Source organism: Herpailurus yagouaroundi, unplaced genomic scaffold (genome assembly GCF_014898765.1).
Source record: "Herpailurus yagouaroundi ecotype Mexico unplaced genomic scaffold, PumYag 28, whole genome shotgun sequence".
Taxonomy (NCBI): domain Eukaryota; kingdom Metazoa; phylum Chordata; class Mammalia; order Carnivora; family Felidae; genus Herpailurus; species Herpailurus yagouaroundi.
The window spans coordinates 83,363,658-83,382,303 of record NW_024412376.1 but is presented as its reverse complement, the minus strand read 5'-3'; the positions used below and the strand labels follow the sequence as shown (position 1 = coordinate 83,382,303).

The following is an 18,646-nucleotide window of genomic DNA, read 5'->3' as shown; positions in this document are numbered from 1 at the left end:
TAAAGATGTCATTTAAAGCTAATATTTTATCATTTATTTATAAGTGGAGTTTATATTCAATGTTTAAAGTAGTTTTTTTTTTGTTTGTTTGTTTGGATTGGTTTGGGTTTTTTGTTTTTTGTTTTTTTTTGTTTTTTTTGTTTTTTGCTGGTGGCTTCCAAGCTAATATTTAGATAAGAAAAAAACTTCAGTATTTTAGTATCTAATAAAGTAAAGCATGTTCACATTTGTTTTGTCTTCATTTTTTCAGTGTCTATGAGTTGGAGATAATACAGCATGACTCCATTTTAACACACAGAAAATGGGGTTCACAGGGATACACACAGAGTGAACCCGTGGCTTCATTTACTCACCACTGGCCAAAAGGGAGCTAAAACCATTGGAGCTAATTTCTCCTGTTGCCTGGCCCCAAACACATTATTATGTTTTTTTTAATTGCATCGCTGACCAAAAATGAAACAAGACTGTCCATTTCTTCGGAATAAGAACGATTAGGGACATTATGACCAAGGAAGATCTGGTCTGGTATTCTAGAGACCTTGTCTTTCTCTTAACAGTAACGTTCAAATATACCATTGAAGTCCGATCACATAAGTAATACAAATTTGGAAGAAAGAGGCAATCAGTAGTATAAGTGAAATATTTTAAAATATCCCCTTTATTTTGAAAAGGACAGTATTCTGTGTCTAAATTTTTTTCCTTTGCCAGAATGGTAACAATGAAGCAGAAAATAAATGTTGTCTTAGTTTTTCGAAAAATGAAAACTTACAAGTTTAGCAAACTCCACAAAGAATAGATCAAACGTCTCTACTATTTGACCCTCTACACCATACAACATTTTTTTGGCAAGATTTAATTTTTAGGGACTAAGAGAAGTTACACTTATGCAAAATATAGATTTGTCCGTAAGAAGTAACACATCAAAAAACTCACATAGTAAAGACGTTTTCTAGGCACAAAATACTCTTAAGAAGGCATGAAATTTGGCTGCTCCCTAAACTTCAGCGGTTCTCAAACTTGAATGTGCATCAGAGACTTCTAGAGGACTTGATGAAACAGACTGTGGCCTCACCCCACAGAATATAATTTAGTCGTTCAGGGTGGGGCCTAAGACTTTACATTTTATAAGTTTCCAAGGAACGAGATGATAACGCTAGTCTGGAGCACGACATTTTGAGAACCACTGCTTTAACTCAGTGATGTGCTCAACCACCGTGGAAGTCTCAGTGTACCTTGTCTAATCTTTCCCAACAAATATGTTGTGTTCTCTGTGCCAGTTAGTGTTTCCACAGACAAACAAGATGACCTCTAAAATAAAGTGTTATCTTTATCACCTCTGAGTTGTACAACACTTCTTAAAGCATCACAACCTTTTAGGTATTTAACACATGAAATAAAAAATATTGTGACATAATTATAATAGCTTTACTTCTTAATGTACACATTTGACAGTTGGAGGGTAAGATGAATACTGTATTTGAAGACTCATTGGTATGTAGGATTCTTTGATTTGATTTAAAAACAAAATGTGGGTATAGGCAGGCAGTCTCCATCCTGAGGACTTACCTGTGACTGGTGCATCGATATCCAGCAAATTTTTTTCCTGTCGAAGAATTGAGGCCCCCTCTGTTATTATTCTCAATGCAACACTCTCTTCCAGCCTGCCCTCCTTCATGAGATGTGCCTTTAAGATATCCACACGAGGCTTCCCATCGTTATCGAATACTTCTTTTGCTGTAAGTCGGTGACTTGGAGGAAATGGGACAGCTGAAAGGGAAAAGATCAAATTGTTACATTAGCTAAACCCAACAGAAGTTTCAATAATAACTGCCAAATACCTTTCTCTACCACTAACCACTTATTGGAGTGTTTTGAAAGTTCCCATATTAAAATACAACAAAGGGCTACCAAAAAGTAAAGATTGCCTTCTTTCTTTGATTCTAGATGCAATGAGATTGCTGAAAGGAATCACTTGCTGATTCACCCAGTCCCGATCTCTTGCATATGAGATCCTGATTAAGTTTAATAAAGCAAAAAGATAGAGGTGTTTCTGTTAGGCAAGAATCAATTCAACAAAAGAAAATAGTTTCCATATATCCAACTATAACTAACCCAGGAGATGATGTTTCCCCACTGGGAAAAGGTCTGCCAGACCAGATTTATCCCTCCAACTAAAGTCACACCTCTGAGTAAACTGATTGACTCACTGTTTAAGAACAGAGCAAGAATCCGAGAGCAAAAAGGTATAAATGCGCTGATATTAAACAGGAAATCAGGATCCGTGTGTGCATGTGCCAAAGGGTCATCTTGAACACTGAAGGGCAATATGGTGTCAGGGAGGAGACGCAAGTAGTTAGAAATATGACATAATGACAAATTCAACGCACCACTCAGACTCAGAACCAACCATTCTCTCTTTCGACCATACCCCCATATACCTCAACAGTTAAGAAGCTCTCTTACAGCTACTGTCATTCTTCACATCTGTGAATACATTCATTCACTCATTCAGCTGGAGGATATTCACTAAACTCCTACAATGTGCCAGGACATCCAAAGATCCACGGTTAGAGATGGTATCATGAAGGTTAAATTTCTAAGAAATGGCCAATGAGCCCCTTCATTGAGGCTGTCATTGTTTGTCTATTTCACATGAGCATTCATTACTGGAAAACAACTCAGAGATCTGTTAGAAATCTCTCAAAGGACCAGAAACACAGTTTCATGAAACTTTCCTCTGCCATATGCAATAGCCATATGCATTAGAACATATCCATATAATGGTTCCTCTTTTAGGAAGAACACTTGATATTAAGAAAGAAACCTAGACCCCTTATTTCTTAAAAGTTTCTCTGAAAGAAGCAAGATTTATGGCCAAGCTATAGCAAGAAACTTTGTGCAATCTCACAGCATGGATTTGTTATTCGAGAGAAATTGTAAGTACTTAAAAGAAAAGAAAACTCAGGAAATTAACCTGTACTAATGGTGCAACTTGATTTTCTTAATAATCCAAGCATATCTATTTAACTAAGCTGCCAAAATGAAGTGGCAGAAGGAGACTAAGTGGATAAGCATGAGGCTTTTGCGGTCAGATGAATCTGAGTGCAAACCTTGGCTTTGTCCACTCACCAGTTTTATGACCTTGGGCAAGTGAAATCACCTCCTTTAGCTTCAGTTACCTCACCTGCAGAGTGGGGATTACATCTATCTGAGCGTTGTTATAATAACTAGAGTACACAGTAATATTAGCAGCGAACATTTATAGAGTGTTTATCTTATGCCAGGTATTGTTTGGGTAATAAAGGCCGACATGACAGTAAAGCTGTAACATGAGTAAGACACACATACATCTGTTTACATATAAATGTACTTAGTCCTCATAACAATACGGTGGGGGAGAAACTTGAAGCTTAAAAGTATTAAGCACTTTGCCCAAGACAATCACCTGACCATTTGTACGTGGACCCAATGAGTATAAACTCCAGCAGTCTGATGCCGGAATACCCGTGTCTACAACTTCCCTACACGGCTTCTCAAAAAGAACTTAAGACAGTGCTTAAAAATTGTAAGGTCACGAGGAAATCACTGTTGAAAACTGAAATTCTAACAAATACTGAAAGGTGTTTCTTATAAAGACTGCTTTTATTTTCAAAAATTATTTGGGGCAGCTTATAATAGAATACATAAAACAAAAGCATGACGGAAAATAAAACACAAAATGCAGAATGCCAAAGCGTAGTGAATAATAACGAGAAAACGCAAGAACTAAACAAGAAGGAGAACAAAAAGAGGAATTTAGGTCATTAGACTTCAGGCATTTGGGGATTTTTTGTTCATCTTGTTCCTTTCCCTCCCCTGCTTTTCCCTACCTAACAGATACGCTTGGTAAGAAAACATGGAAACGTTTCGATGGCCCTGTGTATTTAGGTGAGTCTTTATGTACCATTTGAAATTAGAAAATATCTTACCTGGCAACTCCTCCAAATTCCCCAGATATATATTGGGGAATGGAAAGGAAGAAACTTCAAAAGGATGCTTGGAGTATGGCTAAGAGCTTTTTTTTTTTTTTTTTTTTTTTTTTTTTTTTTTTTTTTTTTTTTTTTGAGTTAATTCCCAGGGTAGGAGTTGGACAACTGTGAAGGTTTACAATTCTCAGGCAAGAATCCTAGGAGCACAGCAGGGTAGGAGGCTGATTTGTTATCAGGCTTATAAAGGCAGTGGGTCTCTGCCACCCTGTACTAGCTGGCCTTCTTAAACTTGAGCTAGATCAAAGAGTTAAACCTGAAAGAGTGGAAGCCTTTAGAAGGTGAGAGGCAAAGGGAGCGCACCTGAGCCGCATCACCTTCATGAATTAGACTTTCTTCAAGTCCCTAGGCTCTCTCAAACACCAAGATCACTGTAATAAAAGCTGCTCCCTCTTCGACGCCAATCTTTTATCTTCCAGTAATTGCTAATTCTAGGTAGTCGGCTAAGGTAAAGCCACCTGCTCTGAAATACAGGATCTGGTTCCAAATAAACAGGAGCAAAAAGAGAGGGTAAAGGCCAACCAGAGGGCTCTATTTCCAACTGGATGATAGGGAAACTGATGAGATGGGGCCTGTTACCAGATAAACAGATGGTAAGGCCCCCAGGGAACCGAGATGTGCAGCAATGATGCCAAGGTTTGAATGCAGAGATGCTGTAAGCCAGAGAGAAGTTTTCTGGGACAAAAATAAGAGTGGGCTAATATTTGTGAATCTGTACACGCTTTGGCTTCATAAAGAAAATACCAGCTTTACAAAGGTCATATTCATTTGCTTTCTCTGTTCACCTAGAGTCCTCCATGCAGATGGGTGACAAGTACCAAGCAAAAACTGCTTCGACCAAAGAATCCAATGTGCTTAGAAAACAAGCCTTTCATTAACTCATAAAAATGGCTACACCTGATATAATAAAATTGGCGTTCCCCCTCCCTCCGTTGCTTTGAGTATTACAAGTTGCTTTTATTGGTACGAGAGTAGCCCAGGATTGAAGGAGTTAAGTTTGTGCATGCTAATAAAATATAGAAGTATCTGTTGATATTTGGCTGACTCTTGCTGAAATGATTTTGTTATAATTGCCCGTTAAGTATGGAATATGGTGCAATAATAGTCTTCTTAGAAGTAACCCGAAAGTAGATAGAATCACTCTCAGCTTTTTTCACTCCACAATTTCCACTCAATGTCACTTTTTCCCCCTCAAATATAACAGCAAAGTCACTAAAATTTAGGGTTATGTACATCCTCGACTGACTTCAAGCAAATTACACCAATGGCTTTAAAGGCAAACAAGATACTGGACCAGGATTGTGTTCCCATGTCATTGATGGTGGAAATCTGCCACAGACTGATTTCCAATGAACAGGATATGATCTCATTTTTTCCCCTATTTGTTGATGCCACTAGAATGTTCATCTACCTGATACAGAGAAAGGTTAGTAGCCTGGGAACCAAAATCATGTGTATCCAATATTGGCATCTATGTAATAATTACTGAAGTTGTTGTCAATTATTCATCCATCAGAGAGAAACACATTCCAAGTCAGAAAAGTCCGGTATCCAGAGTTATTCTAGCCCTAGGTTCTGGCTGACCATGGGGACCACAGCTCTGAAAGAGTCAGGTATCTCCTCCTCTGATTTGGGCAAGATCAGTTTTAGATGACAGCTATGCATCTCAGTAGTCATAAGTGGTCTGCTCTCACTCTGGAGTATATCTAGGTATTTGAGGTTTCTGTTCCGCAAATCCGACCCAGATTAACCACTATCAAAGCTACTCCTACTATTTGATGGGAAATATCCAAGAGTCACTGCCATGGTGATACCTTCATTGGAAGAGCAGGACACCTGCTGCCTGACCTCTTCCTGGAATAGTCTTACAGATGCTGCAAGAAAGAATCACAGGCAAAGAAAACGTTTAGCCTAGTGATTTTTTCAAGCCTTTGTTTTGCTTCATATTTTTAGTAAAAAAAAAAAAAAAAAAAAAAAAAAAAAAAAAGACACCTCAAGTATATCCAAAGGAAAAAAGAGCCTAAAGCGGTTCACTTCTCTTTCTTCCCTATGATCACTGTTAAGGTACGCTCACAAAATCCTGGGGTTCTTTGGAGCAAAATTAGAAAACTCTTAATAACTCAAAATTAGAAAACTCAAAATGAGAAGTCTTAAGTTAGACTGACCCCGGACAGCCTCATATGAAAAAAGAGGAAACTGATGTTCAGAGTGGAGTTAAGTGAATGCTACAGAACACAGGATTATTCAGCAGCAAACCCAACACTAAACTTCAGGTCTCCTGGTTTGTACTCCAGCACTTTACCCTGTAAATCTGTTCTGTCCAATTGACTAGCAACATATGGCCGCCGAACACTTGAAAACCACCTGGTCCAAACTGAGATGAGCTGTACGCCTACAAAATATGAACTGGATTTAGAGCACCTGATATGAGAAAAAAAAAAAAGAGTGTAAAATATCTCATTAATATTTGTATGTTGATTACATGCTGAAAGAAGATTTAGGATATATTGGACTAGATAAAATTTATTAATATTAACTCCAGTTATTTCTTTTATTTTTTAATATGGATACTAGAACATTTAAAACTATACAAATGGTTTATACTAGATGATGATTGGACCATGTCGCATCCTTCTCAAGGAAGTAGGAAAATAGGGAAGAGTGAAAAGTATACTCTGTAATCTTTCTTCTTTTCTAACTTTGGTTCCTACAAAACTCCAAACTGTCTCAAAACTGACTGCACGCTGGAATCACTTTTAAAAGTGAGTGATGCTGAGGGGCAATGTCTAGAAATTCTGATTTAACCTGTCTAGGATAGGGCCAGGGCAGTGGCACGGTTTTAAGGAAACTTGGGGTGAGCTGATAGGAAATCCAGACTGAGATTCACGAATCTATACCATAAGTAAAGGCATACAAAATGCCAGGCGGTTTAATTCCCACCCCCCAAACATGCTCCACAATGTCAATCAACCATAGCAGATACACTATTTTGCAAGTCCAGACACGTTTATTCCACCCCTCTCTGTAATCAGAATGTGTACAGAAACAGCTCTTGTCCCATATTTCATGTGACTACTGTCTGCACCAGGGCTGTCCAAGATATTTATGTTGACACATGTTAAGAGACAGCTTAAGGATATCACATGTCAAACACAACTTAAAACACGTTCTGGCCTGACCTCCGTAAATTGGCACTCCATTTCTCCCTCGTGGACATTTGTACATGTCACAAACTACTGTTCTAATCAAACCATATCAATCAACCAACGAATCAATCATCAAGCACCTACTAAGCACCTACTATGTATTGTATTCAACACAAGGCAGTGAGAAGGACTAGGGAGAAGTAGGCAACAGAAAACAAATATTAGCAGATCCAGACTCTGAAGAGATTATCATGTGAGATAAATATATATATATATATATATATATATATGTATATATATAAGTTTTTGCTTGAGATACCTGGAAAAGCATTAAACTGCAAAACTGAAGAACAAAAGTTAAAGAAAATGAGAGACAATGTAATACGTAAGGGAAAAAAATTGTCTTCATCTACTTTATGTCTGGGTTCTTATACACTCTTAGATGCAAACACAGTTTTCTTCTGTCTAAAGTATATAATAAATATCTCATTTTTTTAGGTGGCTCCAGAAGACAAGGCTCTGCCTTTAAGTAACGAAAAATAGAATATGTTAATTTTAGGATATAATACGCCAGCTAAAATATACAAAAGTAATGCCGTGGTCAGTAAATAAAATTACTCTGAAATCTGATCCTGCTTCTGAATAAACAGTGAAGGGATGTATAAAAGGAAGTGCTGATGACTTTTCACTAAATTTCACTTGGGTTCTAATATTGAGCAATTAGGTTTGATTTATATTCTCCTGGGGTTACAAAATTTCTACCAGTATTGGGCTACAGGCTTATCCATGCACATGATATCTATATGCAAAGATACACAAAACATATTGTCTAGGAGAGACAGCTTAAAAATTAACCACAGCTAGCCTCTAAGAAACACTGTAGGAACTTATTTACTAGGGTCCTACTTATGCCATTTCTGTGGACATTCATCACTTGTTTGTTTGAAAGTCTCTGGCTTTCATTACAGACATTAATGTCTGTCAAAATATGCTTACCCAACTCAAATGTGGTTGAATATTAATCTTGTAAACAGAAACATCCGGTCCCACTTAAACTAAAAAAAAAATCTTCACAGTGCGTCTATAAATAAAACCCCAATTTATTATTTACTCGTGTTTTTTTTCTTTACTACAGCTATGATGAGGTCCCCCATCCTTATCAAAGACCTCCTTACCCACTTTCTCTGAATATTAACACTCAGACCCAGAGTCTTAAAATGTATTCAGCTTTAGACACAGTATGTGTACTGATCATTTCACTATCAAACTGAATGCCTCATTTGGTTTTCCCGAATGTTTACATGCAAATACAGCACAATGGTATTTTATGTAACATCTCCAAAGTAATTATAAAAGGGTAGTATGGTGCTCGATGCATTTCTTAAAATAAGCGATCTTTTTTCTCTCTGGCTTAAAGAATTTTTACTATACACAGTACTTTTGAACATAAATCTGAAATGTGCTACAAGCAATTCTTTAATAAAGATCAGACATTAATTAATTAAAAAGAATTACTGTTCCAATACAAGGGATTTAATAATTAATTAGTGAAAATGAGCACCTTACAGTAGAGAGTTCTTTTGTTACCTGAATTTCAAAATACTTTTCCTTTAAATATGCTTATTGATACATAGCCACTCCTTATCCTTTCTATGTACAACTTTTCTTATTCTCTGGCCACTCTGTACTCTTAAATCTAAGGACTCAGGGACATAGGGAAGGTGACAGTCCACTACCCCTTCCACATGTAAGGTTAGGTAGTTCAATCGCAAAACTCCATATTTCTGATATTTTGGTTAGTTCAATTTAATTACTAGAAAAATTGCAGTTGTCTTACATAATAAATTATGTAATACTTATTCAACATGAAAGATGAGTTGACAAAAGTTATATTTTAAGAATCTCAAAACATTTCAGCATTACTGAAAAGCTTAAATAAAATCTTATTTTTTTGTGGTTAAAATAAAAAAAGTTATATGTACAAGTCCAGTGCTTAACATGGTGGCCAGGGCAATCACAAATTAGCTTATACATGATAAAAGCAAAGTTATACTTACTGGTTTTTAATATATGGTATTGAATATTCAGATTAAACTAAGGATTTTAATTAAATATTAAGTACTTTAAATATTTAACTTAAATAGTTAAAACTTTTTTAATATATAAAAATTGAAGATGTGTCATTTTGTAAGCGTCTACTCTATAATTTTTTAAATTAAAAATAGATAATGAGTCATTTTCAATTATATTAGCAGGTACACAACTATATGTATCAGTTCTCAATGCTAGATGAAGTGACTACAGCAATATTTTGAGCAAATGGTATTTACAGTAATCTCTAGAATAGAAAACTTATAGTAATGCATAAAATTCTAGTCACCGAGATAAACTTACGTAGAAGGCTGTGTTTTTTTAAGATTTTATTTTTAAGTAATCTCTACACCCAACATAGCGCTTGAACTCACAACTCCAAGGTCAAGAGTCGTATGTTCTATTGTCTGAGCCAGTCAGGCATCCCAAGCACAGAGGTTTTTATTTATTTGTTCTTTTTTGCCTTGAACATTGGATTTTTTTTAGAGAACTATGTCACAAAAAATGAACAAGTTACTTCAAGAAAAACCAAAACACAAACAAGATACTTTAAGACAATTTGAATTTATTTCCCAAGCGAGCAGTTCCCTTGGAGCATGATAATTTTCCCTGAGAAATGAAAAGTATCTAGGGATTCTAAAACTTTCTTCAACCCAAGACATACTTTACCATTCAGAAGTCCTCAACTCAATGGCCTACGACATGCAATATAAGCCAAGGTCCTTACCTATATTGGAGTTGGACTATTTGACTAGCAATTCTTTAATACATGTAAAATTTAGAAATCTCTGTAATAAAAATAGCGAACCCTCCTAGACTTCAATTAAACTTGGAAGTTGACAGGAAAAATCAATCTATGCCCACACACAATTCTTTTCCTTTCAAATTCATCATTCAACTCTAGATGCCCACATATTTTCTATGCCCACACATGCCCACCCACGGTCCCCATCCCTGTGGTTAAATCATCTACAGACATCAGATTTTTTTTTTTAATGAATAAGCTTTCTCTTCTTTGAAAGGTCTTGATGAAGTGGCAAATCTATGTCCCAAGTATCGAACAATGTAAATCTAAGTGGCAATTTTAGGATGTTACCACTTTTGCACAGAAGGGGGGATTGGATTGGCTTAAAAATGATAAATCTGGCATATCTCCTTATATCTGTGTGCCACAGTGAAGCAAAGATCAATATTTTGCCTCAGAGTCACCCTCCAGAGTTGCCTCAGAGCCAAGGGCAGGAGTTAAAATCCCAGGTTTGCATTTAATTCCCCACGGTCTTGGCTCTCTGCTCCCTATTCCCTATGGGCACAATAGTGAAATATCAGGTCTTCTGGGCTTCTCCATGTTTCAGTAATGCTTGCACCGGATTATATTGTTTGCTTCAGTCTGGTCTGATGACCAGAACTGCTCTCATCCACTCTCTCTGGCCCACCATTTCTAAGAAACACCCACTCCTATAAAAAAAAAAAAAAAAAAAAAAGCATGCAGGAGGTCCCAATTCTTAGCACCTCCAATGTGTGCTCTCCGAATCATAATCTTCACACATCTATTTAAAATTTGGAATGCTTTAGTGACTACCACCTACAATTATATCCTCTGAGACTTTATATTCACTTGTTTCGTTTATTTTTAAAATGTACTTGCCAATTTTGATTTTAAATCAAACATGAATTTCTTAATCTATCAAATGGAAAAGGGCTAATTTCATAAGAAAGCTGCAACAGACTGCGTTCCCTTCCTTAATAAAAAGCCATACTTAAGGGAGATTTTCCACTCTTATTTAGTGCCTAGTTTTTACATTTAAAAATTCTCAAATAACTAAGGAAACAGATTAATTATAAGGTCATCTTTAAATTGACATGTAATACCACAACTCTTTAAGTCAATCATTACTACTCAAAAAACATTGGAATAATTACGTAGAAAGACTAACAACCAAGTCCCATCGAAAGTCTCATCTAGTACTGTTGTGTACTGGTGGTCATGCTGTTAAACCCACTGGTTTGTGACCTGAGTGAAGTTGTTTTGAACTAAAGGGTGAATTTGTTCGCATCGAGGAAACCGTGTTAGAATGTTAGCATCAACATCTGTTGTTGTCAATAAGCACTCAGTGGCCTATCTATTGATGGGTGCCTCTGGGAACTTATCAATAAGAGCATAGGACAGAGCCGCTGTGATGTAAGGGACTTTGAAACGTTATATACCAAGAATTTGTGAGGCCTTACCAAGAGTATTTGGTTGGGGCAAAGGTACCCTTCCCTGATCTAAATGTCTCTCCAAAGACCTTGGGCAAGGCTCGTTTGCGCAGCACATATACAGAGACCTTGGACACTAGCTCCTGCCATGGCAAGGTGACTCTCTGGAGGAGTGGTGAAAATGGAGCTGGAAGATCATCTTGCCCGCCAACATCACCAGCGCCTTCATTCCCCTAGCAACACACTCTAGCAACAAGGGACTTTTACTTTACCCTGGCAGCTGGACGTCAGCTTTTGGTTAGCTAAGCCAACTCTTCTGAGAACCAACTCCTAAACAGTTATACGTCCACTACATTTGAGCTTTATTTCTTTCATCTCCCCTTAGCCTGAAACAATAGTGTAATTAATCTATCATTGATTTGGAGCCTGTTACTTCTTTATTGTCTTATTAGGAGACATTACCCCATATGCTATTGGCTCGTGAAATATCGTTATAAATTATAATTCCCACAGTAAGCCTGTGTTAAATTATTGGCAAAGACAATCTCACTCTCTGAGCGTAATTTGCCTCAACAAAACAAATGCTTTGGTATTGATAGATAGTCAATCAATGTATTTCTGAATGAAGGAAAAAAGATGAATGGATTTTTTTTTTTTTTTTTTTTTTTTTTTTTTTGGCTTGCTCACTCAGAATTTGGGGAAAATTACTGTGGTACTAGAATTAGTTTAAGAAGAGAGAATAGAAACAAATGGCCTGTTCAGTCTAAAAGTATGTAATTATAAAAAGGATAGTCAATAACCAAAATAACTCAGAAACTGAAACCTTCATTTAGTAAATGTCTTTTTTGAAGCATTCATTACAGGAAGGAGACTATGGATGCCAGATGGCGGGGTGGACCGAGAGGCCACACCCAAGATGAAACAGACATGGTCAACAGTGAGCAACAGATAGAAAAGCAAAAAGGGGACAGGAAAAAAATCACTACAAAAATTCTGAAAGGCTAACTTGCTTTTAAGGCCATATGTGAATACAGGATCACAGATAAAATTTGTAGTTACTTGTGATATAAAATTGACCCATAACAATAAAAATGATATCACCTGGATACAATAGTGCTTCGGTACTTTTAGACTCATAAAGTGCTATCCTATGGCATTTCAGAAAGCAGTTCAAATGTTACCTTTAAAAAGAACATTTCTTGGGGCGCCTGGGTGGCTTGGTCGGTTAAGTGTCCGACTTCGGCTCAGGTCATGATCTCACGGTCCGTGAGTTCGAGCCCCGCGTCGGGCTCTGTGCTGACAGCTCAGAGCCTGGAGCCTGTTTCCGATTCTGTGTCTCCCTCTCTCTCTGCCCCTCCCTTGTTCATGCTCTGTCTCTCTCTGTCTCAAAAATAAATAAATGTTAAAAAAAAATTTAAAAAGAACATTTCTCTACCTTTAAAAATGTTAGTATTATATATTTATTGAAATATGCATCAGTAAATGTAAATCCTTTTTAAAAATTTTCAGACTTGTGATAACTGATACTTACTAGACTAACACTCTCTCAGCATCCCTAAGTGTCAGAAGTCATTCAGGAGAGAGTCCTCCTTTCGCTTCTTTTTACCACTTGCTTGATGGCTATCACTACCGGTCAGAGTGGATCCAAATCTTACTACCAGACACCAATGAAAAATGTATTGTGAAATGCAGCTGTCAAGAATAGCTAAAGCCTAGCTTATCTAGCTCATTCTAAGCACATATAGAATGACAAACAGAACAACATAATTCCCAGGATATATAACTTTGGGTTATGGTTCTCCAAGACATCCAAAAAGTGTCAGTTTCATAAAATTTTCACTATCCAACTTAAAGACACTCCTTTAGGCATGACAGTGAGCCATTTAGGCACCCGTGGGAGGGAGTGCTTTTCTTAAAGTTACATGTGCAGAATTCACAGCTGGCAGACAAGAAATATAATCTTTTTATCACCATATCATTTAAAATTATCCTTTGGCATAAATTTCCACCCTCCCCCCCAAAAAAATCAGGATTAAATGTGGGACCACTAGTAGATTAACACAAATGTAAGATATAGGTTATATCCAGTGAAAAGTAATTATGTCTACATACACACACACTCCACAAAAATCAGAGTGTAATAGTGTATATTATTCTAACAATAGAGTTTATGTATTTTTTATAAGGCCCTTGATAGTGCCCCACTTCTTCAGAACTGTAGTTCCCATCATCCTTACCAATCACAGTGCAATCACACACCCAGAGGTAATTGAAAGTTGAGCAGAGGTGGGACAGTCACCACAGAATCTGTGTCTGTTATTTCATAGGAAAGGAATGGAGCCATTCTCAATATGCTAAATACACAAGAATGATGGCTTGGCAAAATTGATCGTATGTGTGTTCAGTTCCATATTTCTCAATAGCCCCAGAGGGTATCAGGGGATATCTATGATAATCATGATAGTATACAGTTGATCCTTGAACATGAGAATTAGGGGCACCAACCCCTTGTGTATTTGAAAATCTGCATATAACTTTTGATTCCCCAAACCCTTAACTGCTAAGAGCCCACTATTGACTGGAAGGCTTACCAATAACATAAATGGACAATTAATACATACTTTGTATGTCATATGTATTATATACCATATTCTTAACATAAAGTAAGATAGAGAACAGAAAATTGTGTTAAGAAAATCATAAGGAAGAGAAAATACATTTACATTCCTATACTGTACTTATAAAAGAGATCCACATATAAGTGGGTCTGTCAGTTCAAATCCATTATTCCAGGGTCAAATGTACATTCCACACTTCATAAATATCTCTTATTCCAGATTGCCAAACGATACATTGTTACAAAGAGGGGATTTTAAATAATTTAATATTTAAAAGAGATATGGTCAGTTATGGCATACTTTCACTCTCAGTGAAATGTCCCGTTCCCTGATCGAAACACATAAATGAAGTCTGTATTATATTGTCGATTTTTTTTTTTTTGGAATATAATTTCAATCAGGAAAATGTCTTCATTCCCAAAAGAGTGTGTTCAGTCATTCATAATGAAACTCGAAATAGTCTTTGATTTGCTAAATATTTGCTAAAATATTTGCTAAATATTTGCTAAATATTTGCTAAAATATATCAAGCTATATTTTAAAAAATGACATATAGGGTATATGCATTCAGTAAGTCCTGGAGAAAGAAAAATGTCATAAAGGTTCTATCCATTACTTAAATGTAAACTAACTAAAAGCAACTTTCCTTTATAAGCCTAAAGTCTGAGAAAATACCTCTGAAGTTGCTTTTTAAAGAATATTTTCTTAAAACAATAACATCATGATTTTTGAGGATATTTACATCTGTACAAATTAATAATTTTACAAACAAATAATATATACTTTTGTAATGGGGACATAAACAGTTCAAGGTGCAGTAAAAGTTCAAAGAAAATTAAAGGAAAAAGAAAAGAAAGAAGAAAATTTGTTTTTAGGAGCTCAGGATGATAAATTTGAGTTCAGTTCACCAGACTGACTGCCAAGGTAGATTGTATTAAAAAAAAAAAAAAAAAAAAAAGCCAAATCCTAAATAGCATGTGAATTTTACTAGAACAATTTCCCATAGGTATTGGCATTGCTTACTCCCCACCTAGCCAAGGGGGACCCAATTATTATTCACACCAAATGATAAACAAAACAAATGATAATCCGTCACCAATCTTTTCTGAACTCCCTTACTTCTAGACTCTAATTACCCAAAGGGTTTCCATTCTTAAGGGACAATAAAGTGTGTCCCAGAAACAAGGACAGACTCTCAGATCTGTTTCTCCATAAGAGTCTATTTCATTTGCATTGGAAATAGGATTTACCTCTCTTTTTTAAATGCAAATAATTTCCCCATCCCAGATACAACTATTCAAATAACAAACTGTTCATGAATAAACACAGAACGATGTGGATCCTGGTAGAGACTATTTGCCACAAGTCTACCACCATTTGGTACTGAAACAACAAAGGAAAACAATTACAGGAAATTTCACTGCAATTATTTATTTATATACATTCATAGAGTGGGGATACAAGGTTGATTAAATCATCAGGAGCTCACCTAAGTTGTATTTTATAAAAGTAAATAACCAAAGAACAGGTATCTAACGAAAAGTAAAATATTTTAAAAATATGGTTACTGAAAGAAAATACAGAACACAAAACAAACAAAGAAAGAAAAGCTGCAGACTTTTACGGAATACACAATTATTAGACGGGAGAAAAACCAAGCTGTATAAAGCATCAAATAAATGAAAAGTTTTGTGAAACTGTAGAAATTCTGTGGTGATGCTAATGTGTTGCACAAATTTCTGGGGAGAAAGTCCACAGTTTCGCAGACTTTCAAAAGGATCTTTGAGCCAAAAGGGCTAAGACTCCCTCCATCACAGCTTCCTCACCATGACTATGATACCCATTCTAGTCTAGTTGCTCAATTACATGCTCATCTAGATTATTAAAGTGAGGGTCAGATGATTTCTCCCAACCCATCTCCGCTAATCCATCTAATCCCCAAGCATTATGGTCTGGCCATACCCAATTTCTCAATACCCCAAGTATTCCATATAATTCCATACCTTTCCTCAAGCCTTTCAGAAATAGTAAGGCAAAGGGTCTAAAAGCACAAACTCAGAAGCCAAAGTGCCTGGGTTTACACCCCAACGTCACCAAATTGTATGACCCGGGGCAAGTTGCTTAACTTCTCTACACCATAGTTTCCAGATTTGGAAATAGAGGATTAAACAAACTAATATGTGTAAAATGCTGGGAACATTATTAGCATAGCAAATTCTTCATTAAGTATTCCTTATGATTAACAAATTGCCTTGCTCAGCTCCTTAAGTGCGCAACCTCCTTATCATCCTGATTCAAATAAATGTCACAACTTCTGAAAAGACCCAAAGCCTGCTTTCCATCTGAATCACCAGTCCTTGAGTAGCAATTACTTAATAAAATGTCCTTTGATCACCAAAATACAAAGTTTTCTTTATCTCTTTGCCCTTAAATCACAAAACACTTGCTGCCTATACTAATTTTCATACTTTTGCTCTCAAAAGACACCCACAGATTAGTAGAAGGGTTTTTTTAATGTTTACTTATTCTTGAGAGAGAGAGAGCGCAAGAGAAAACAAGCAGGGGAGGGGCAGAGAGAGGGAGACAGAGGATCCTAAGTGGGCTGACAGCCAAGAGCCCTATGTTGGGCTCCAACTCATGAACTGCAAGATCATGACCTAAGCCAAGTCAGGCTTAACAGACTGAGCCACCCAGGAGCCCTAGAAGGGTTTTATGTTGTTTAATAAATGTGTACAAATATGAAATTATGTTCTTAAATATCATTTAATTTCACTCTTCAATTTTGTAGTTAAAGAAACTGAGGCTCAAGGAGACTACGAGTAGCAGTGATAACAATAACAATAAAAATAACAATGAAATAATCACTTATATACCACTTACTATATCCCAGACACCGTTCTAAATACCGGATATGTGTTAACTCATTCAGTCTTCATAACAATCCCATGATGCAGGTACTATTATTCTATTTTTCATATACAAGAACACAGGCACAAAGAAATTCAATAAGTTTATCAAGGTCACACAGCAGCAAGTAAGTAGGGGAAGCCTGGGCTTAAAGCAGGCCCCCTGGCTCTAAGAGCTGTGCTTTTAATCCTTGTGACTTTCTCTCTGTAGATAAGGAGAAACTCATCCAGTGATCCAAAAGTAATTAATGGAAAAGCCTGAAGTACACACGGAGTTCTCTGAATTCCCTGCTAAGGCTCTTTCCTTATGAGTCTCCTATCCCTTACCCAGAGTGATGGCCATAGCAAGCATTCAAAATACAATGGTTCAATGATTTCTTGACCCACCTAATTCTCTGAATGCAATAATATTTATCCCAAATGCACAGTTTGTTCCTTGAACAAACTTCTCATTTGGCTTGGCTGTCTTCTTACTTAATCGTTCCCAGTCTTGAAAGAGACCGGAACAGACCAAGGAATAACTGTTTCAGTTTTTCACTTGTAAAAAGTACGAGGTCTTTGTTGTAATTTGGTTTCTGATGGATTGACTCAAAGGCCAGAGGAGCCTCTGAAGTTTTCCCACACATGAGCATTGAGCTCAGGTTCCACCCAAAGCCAAAAGGTATCCCATCAGTGACTGCTGGCTACCTCTCAGGCTAGTCTGTGATTTTGTTTAAAGCGTGCCTCCCCAACATCTGTTCCTTAAAGAGCCTGCTTAGTCTACCTGCTATTGCCTGTCACCAGCAATACAGAGCAGAATCTGAGCTCTCTAGGCCACAAAGCATAGTGGTTCTGAATTCTGAAGTCCCTCCTCACTTATCCTCACATTCTGGCAAGGAAATCCTTGAGAAACCACAGTTTCCTCACCTGTGAAATGGGGATATTTACCTCAAGAGGCTGTTAAAGGGATTAGATGAGAACATACTTGTAAAAGTGCTTAGCTCAATACTTGGTACAAAGGATGAACTCAAATTTGCTAAGAATAAAAATATATTACTTTTTCCTATTGTGCTTCCCTGAATTCCCACGGCATTGCTTTCGCTCCACATACCAGCATTTCATTTCAGCGCGTGAAAACTCTTCTTTACATTTGGCTTATTCGTGCCTCAAAAACCCCCAAGTATTAGCATATAAATGTTTGTACCATATGGGCTACTGGGAAGGAACTTATCTTGCCAAATGACATTAAATATGGCCCCAAGATAGTTGTCTAATTAAGAACTGTATCCATCATCATGGGCATATATGAAATTCTTACTAGTAGTATATTGTGACCTTAGTGGAAAGGTCAGAGAAGCAATGAATATGAAAGCCTAGAGACCACTGAGCCTTCCAAGACCATCAGGTTTTATGTGTGCAGCAACATTTTCCCAATAATAGCACTGGGCTAACAGATATATTATTTAAAACAAAAAAACAAAAAAACACCATTTTCTGGGAGAGAAAATGTTCCAGAACATTTGTGTAAAACACATAGTTTTTAAATGTTTATTTTATTTATTTTGAGAGAGAGGGAATAAACCCGAGCAGGGGAGGAGCACAGATAGAGAACGAATCTCAAGCAGAGGGCTCGAACTCAGGAGCCCCGGGTTCATGACCTGAGCTGAAACCAAGAGTCAGAAGTT

The 18,646-nt window shown here is 36.8% G+C and overlaps 1 protein-coding gene across 3 annotated transcripts in view; it reads right to left on the bottom strand.

Annotated features, from left to right (window-relative positions):
• The window catches only part of PPP3CA (protein phosphatase 3 catalytic subunit alpha), a 327,254-nt gene that overhangs the window by 163,656 nt on the left and 144,952 nt on the right, over nucleotides 1-18,646 (bottom strand). For all 3 annotated transcript variants that reach the window (XM_040477441.1, XM_040477448.1, XM_040477457.1), the window contains exon 2: nucleotides 1,567-1,767. In XM_040477441.1, the coding sequence (XP_040333375.1) occupies nucleotides 1,567-1,767 (201 nt within the window). The remainder of the gene's footprint in view (nucleotides 1-1,566; nucleotides 1,768-18,646) is intronic.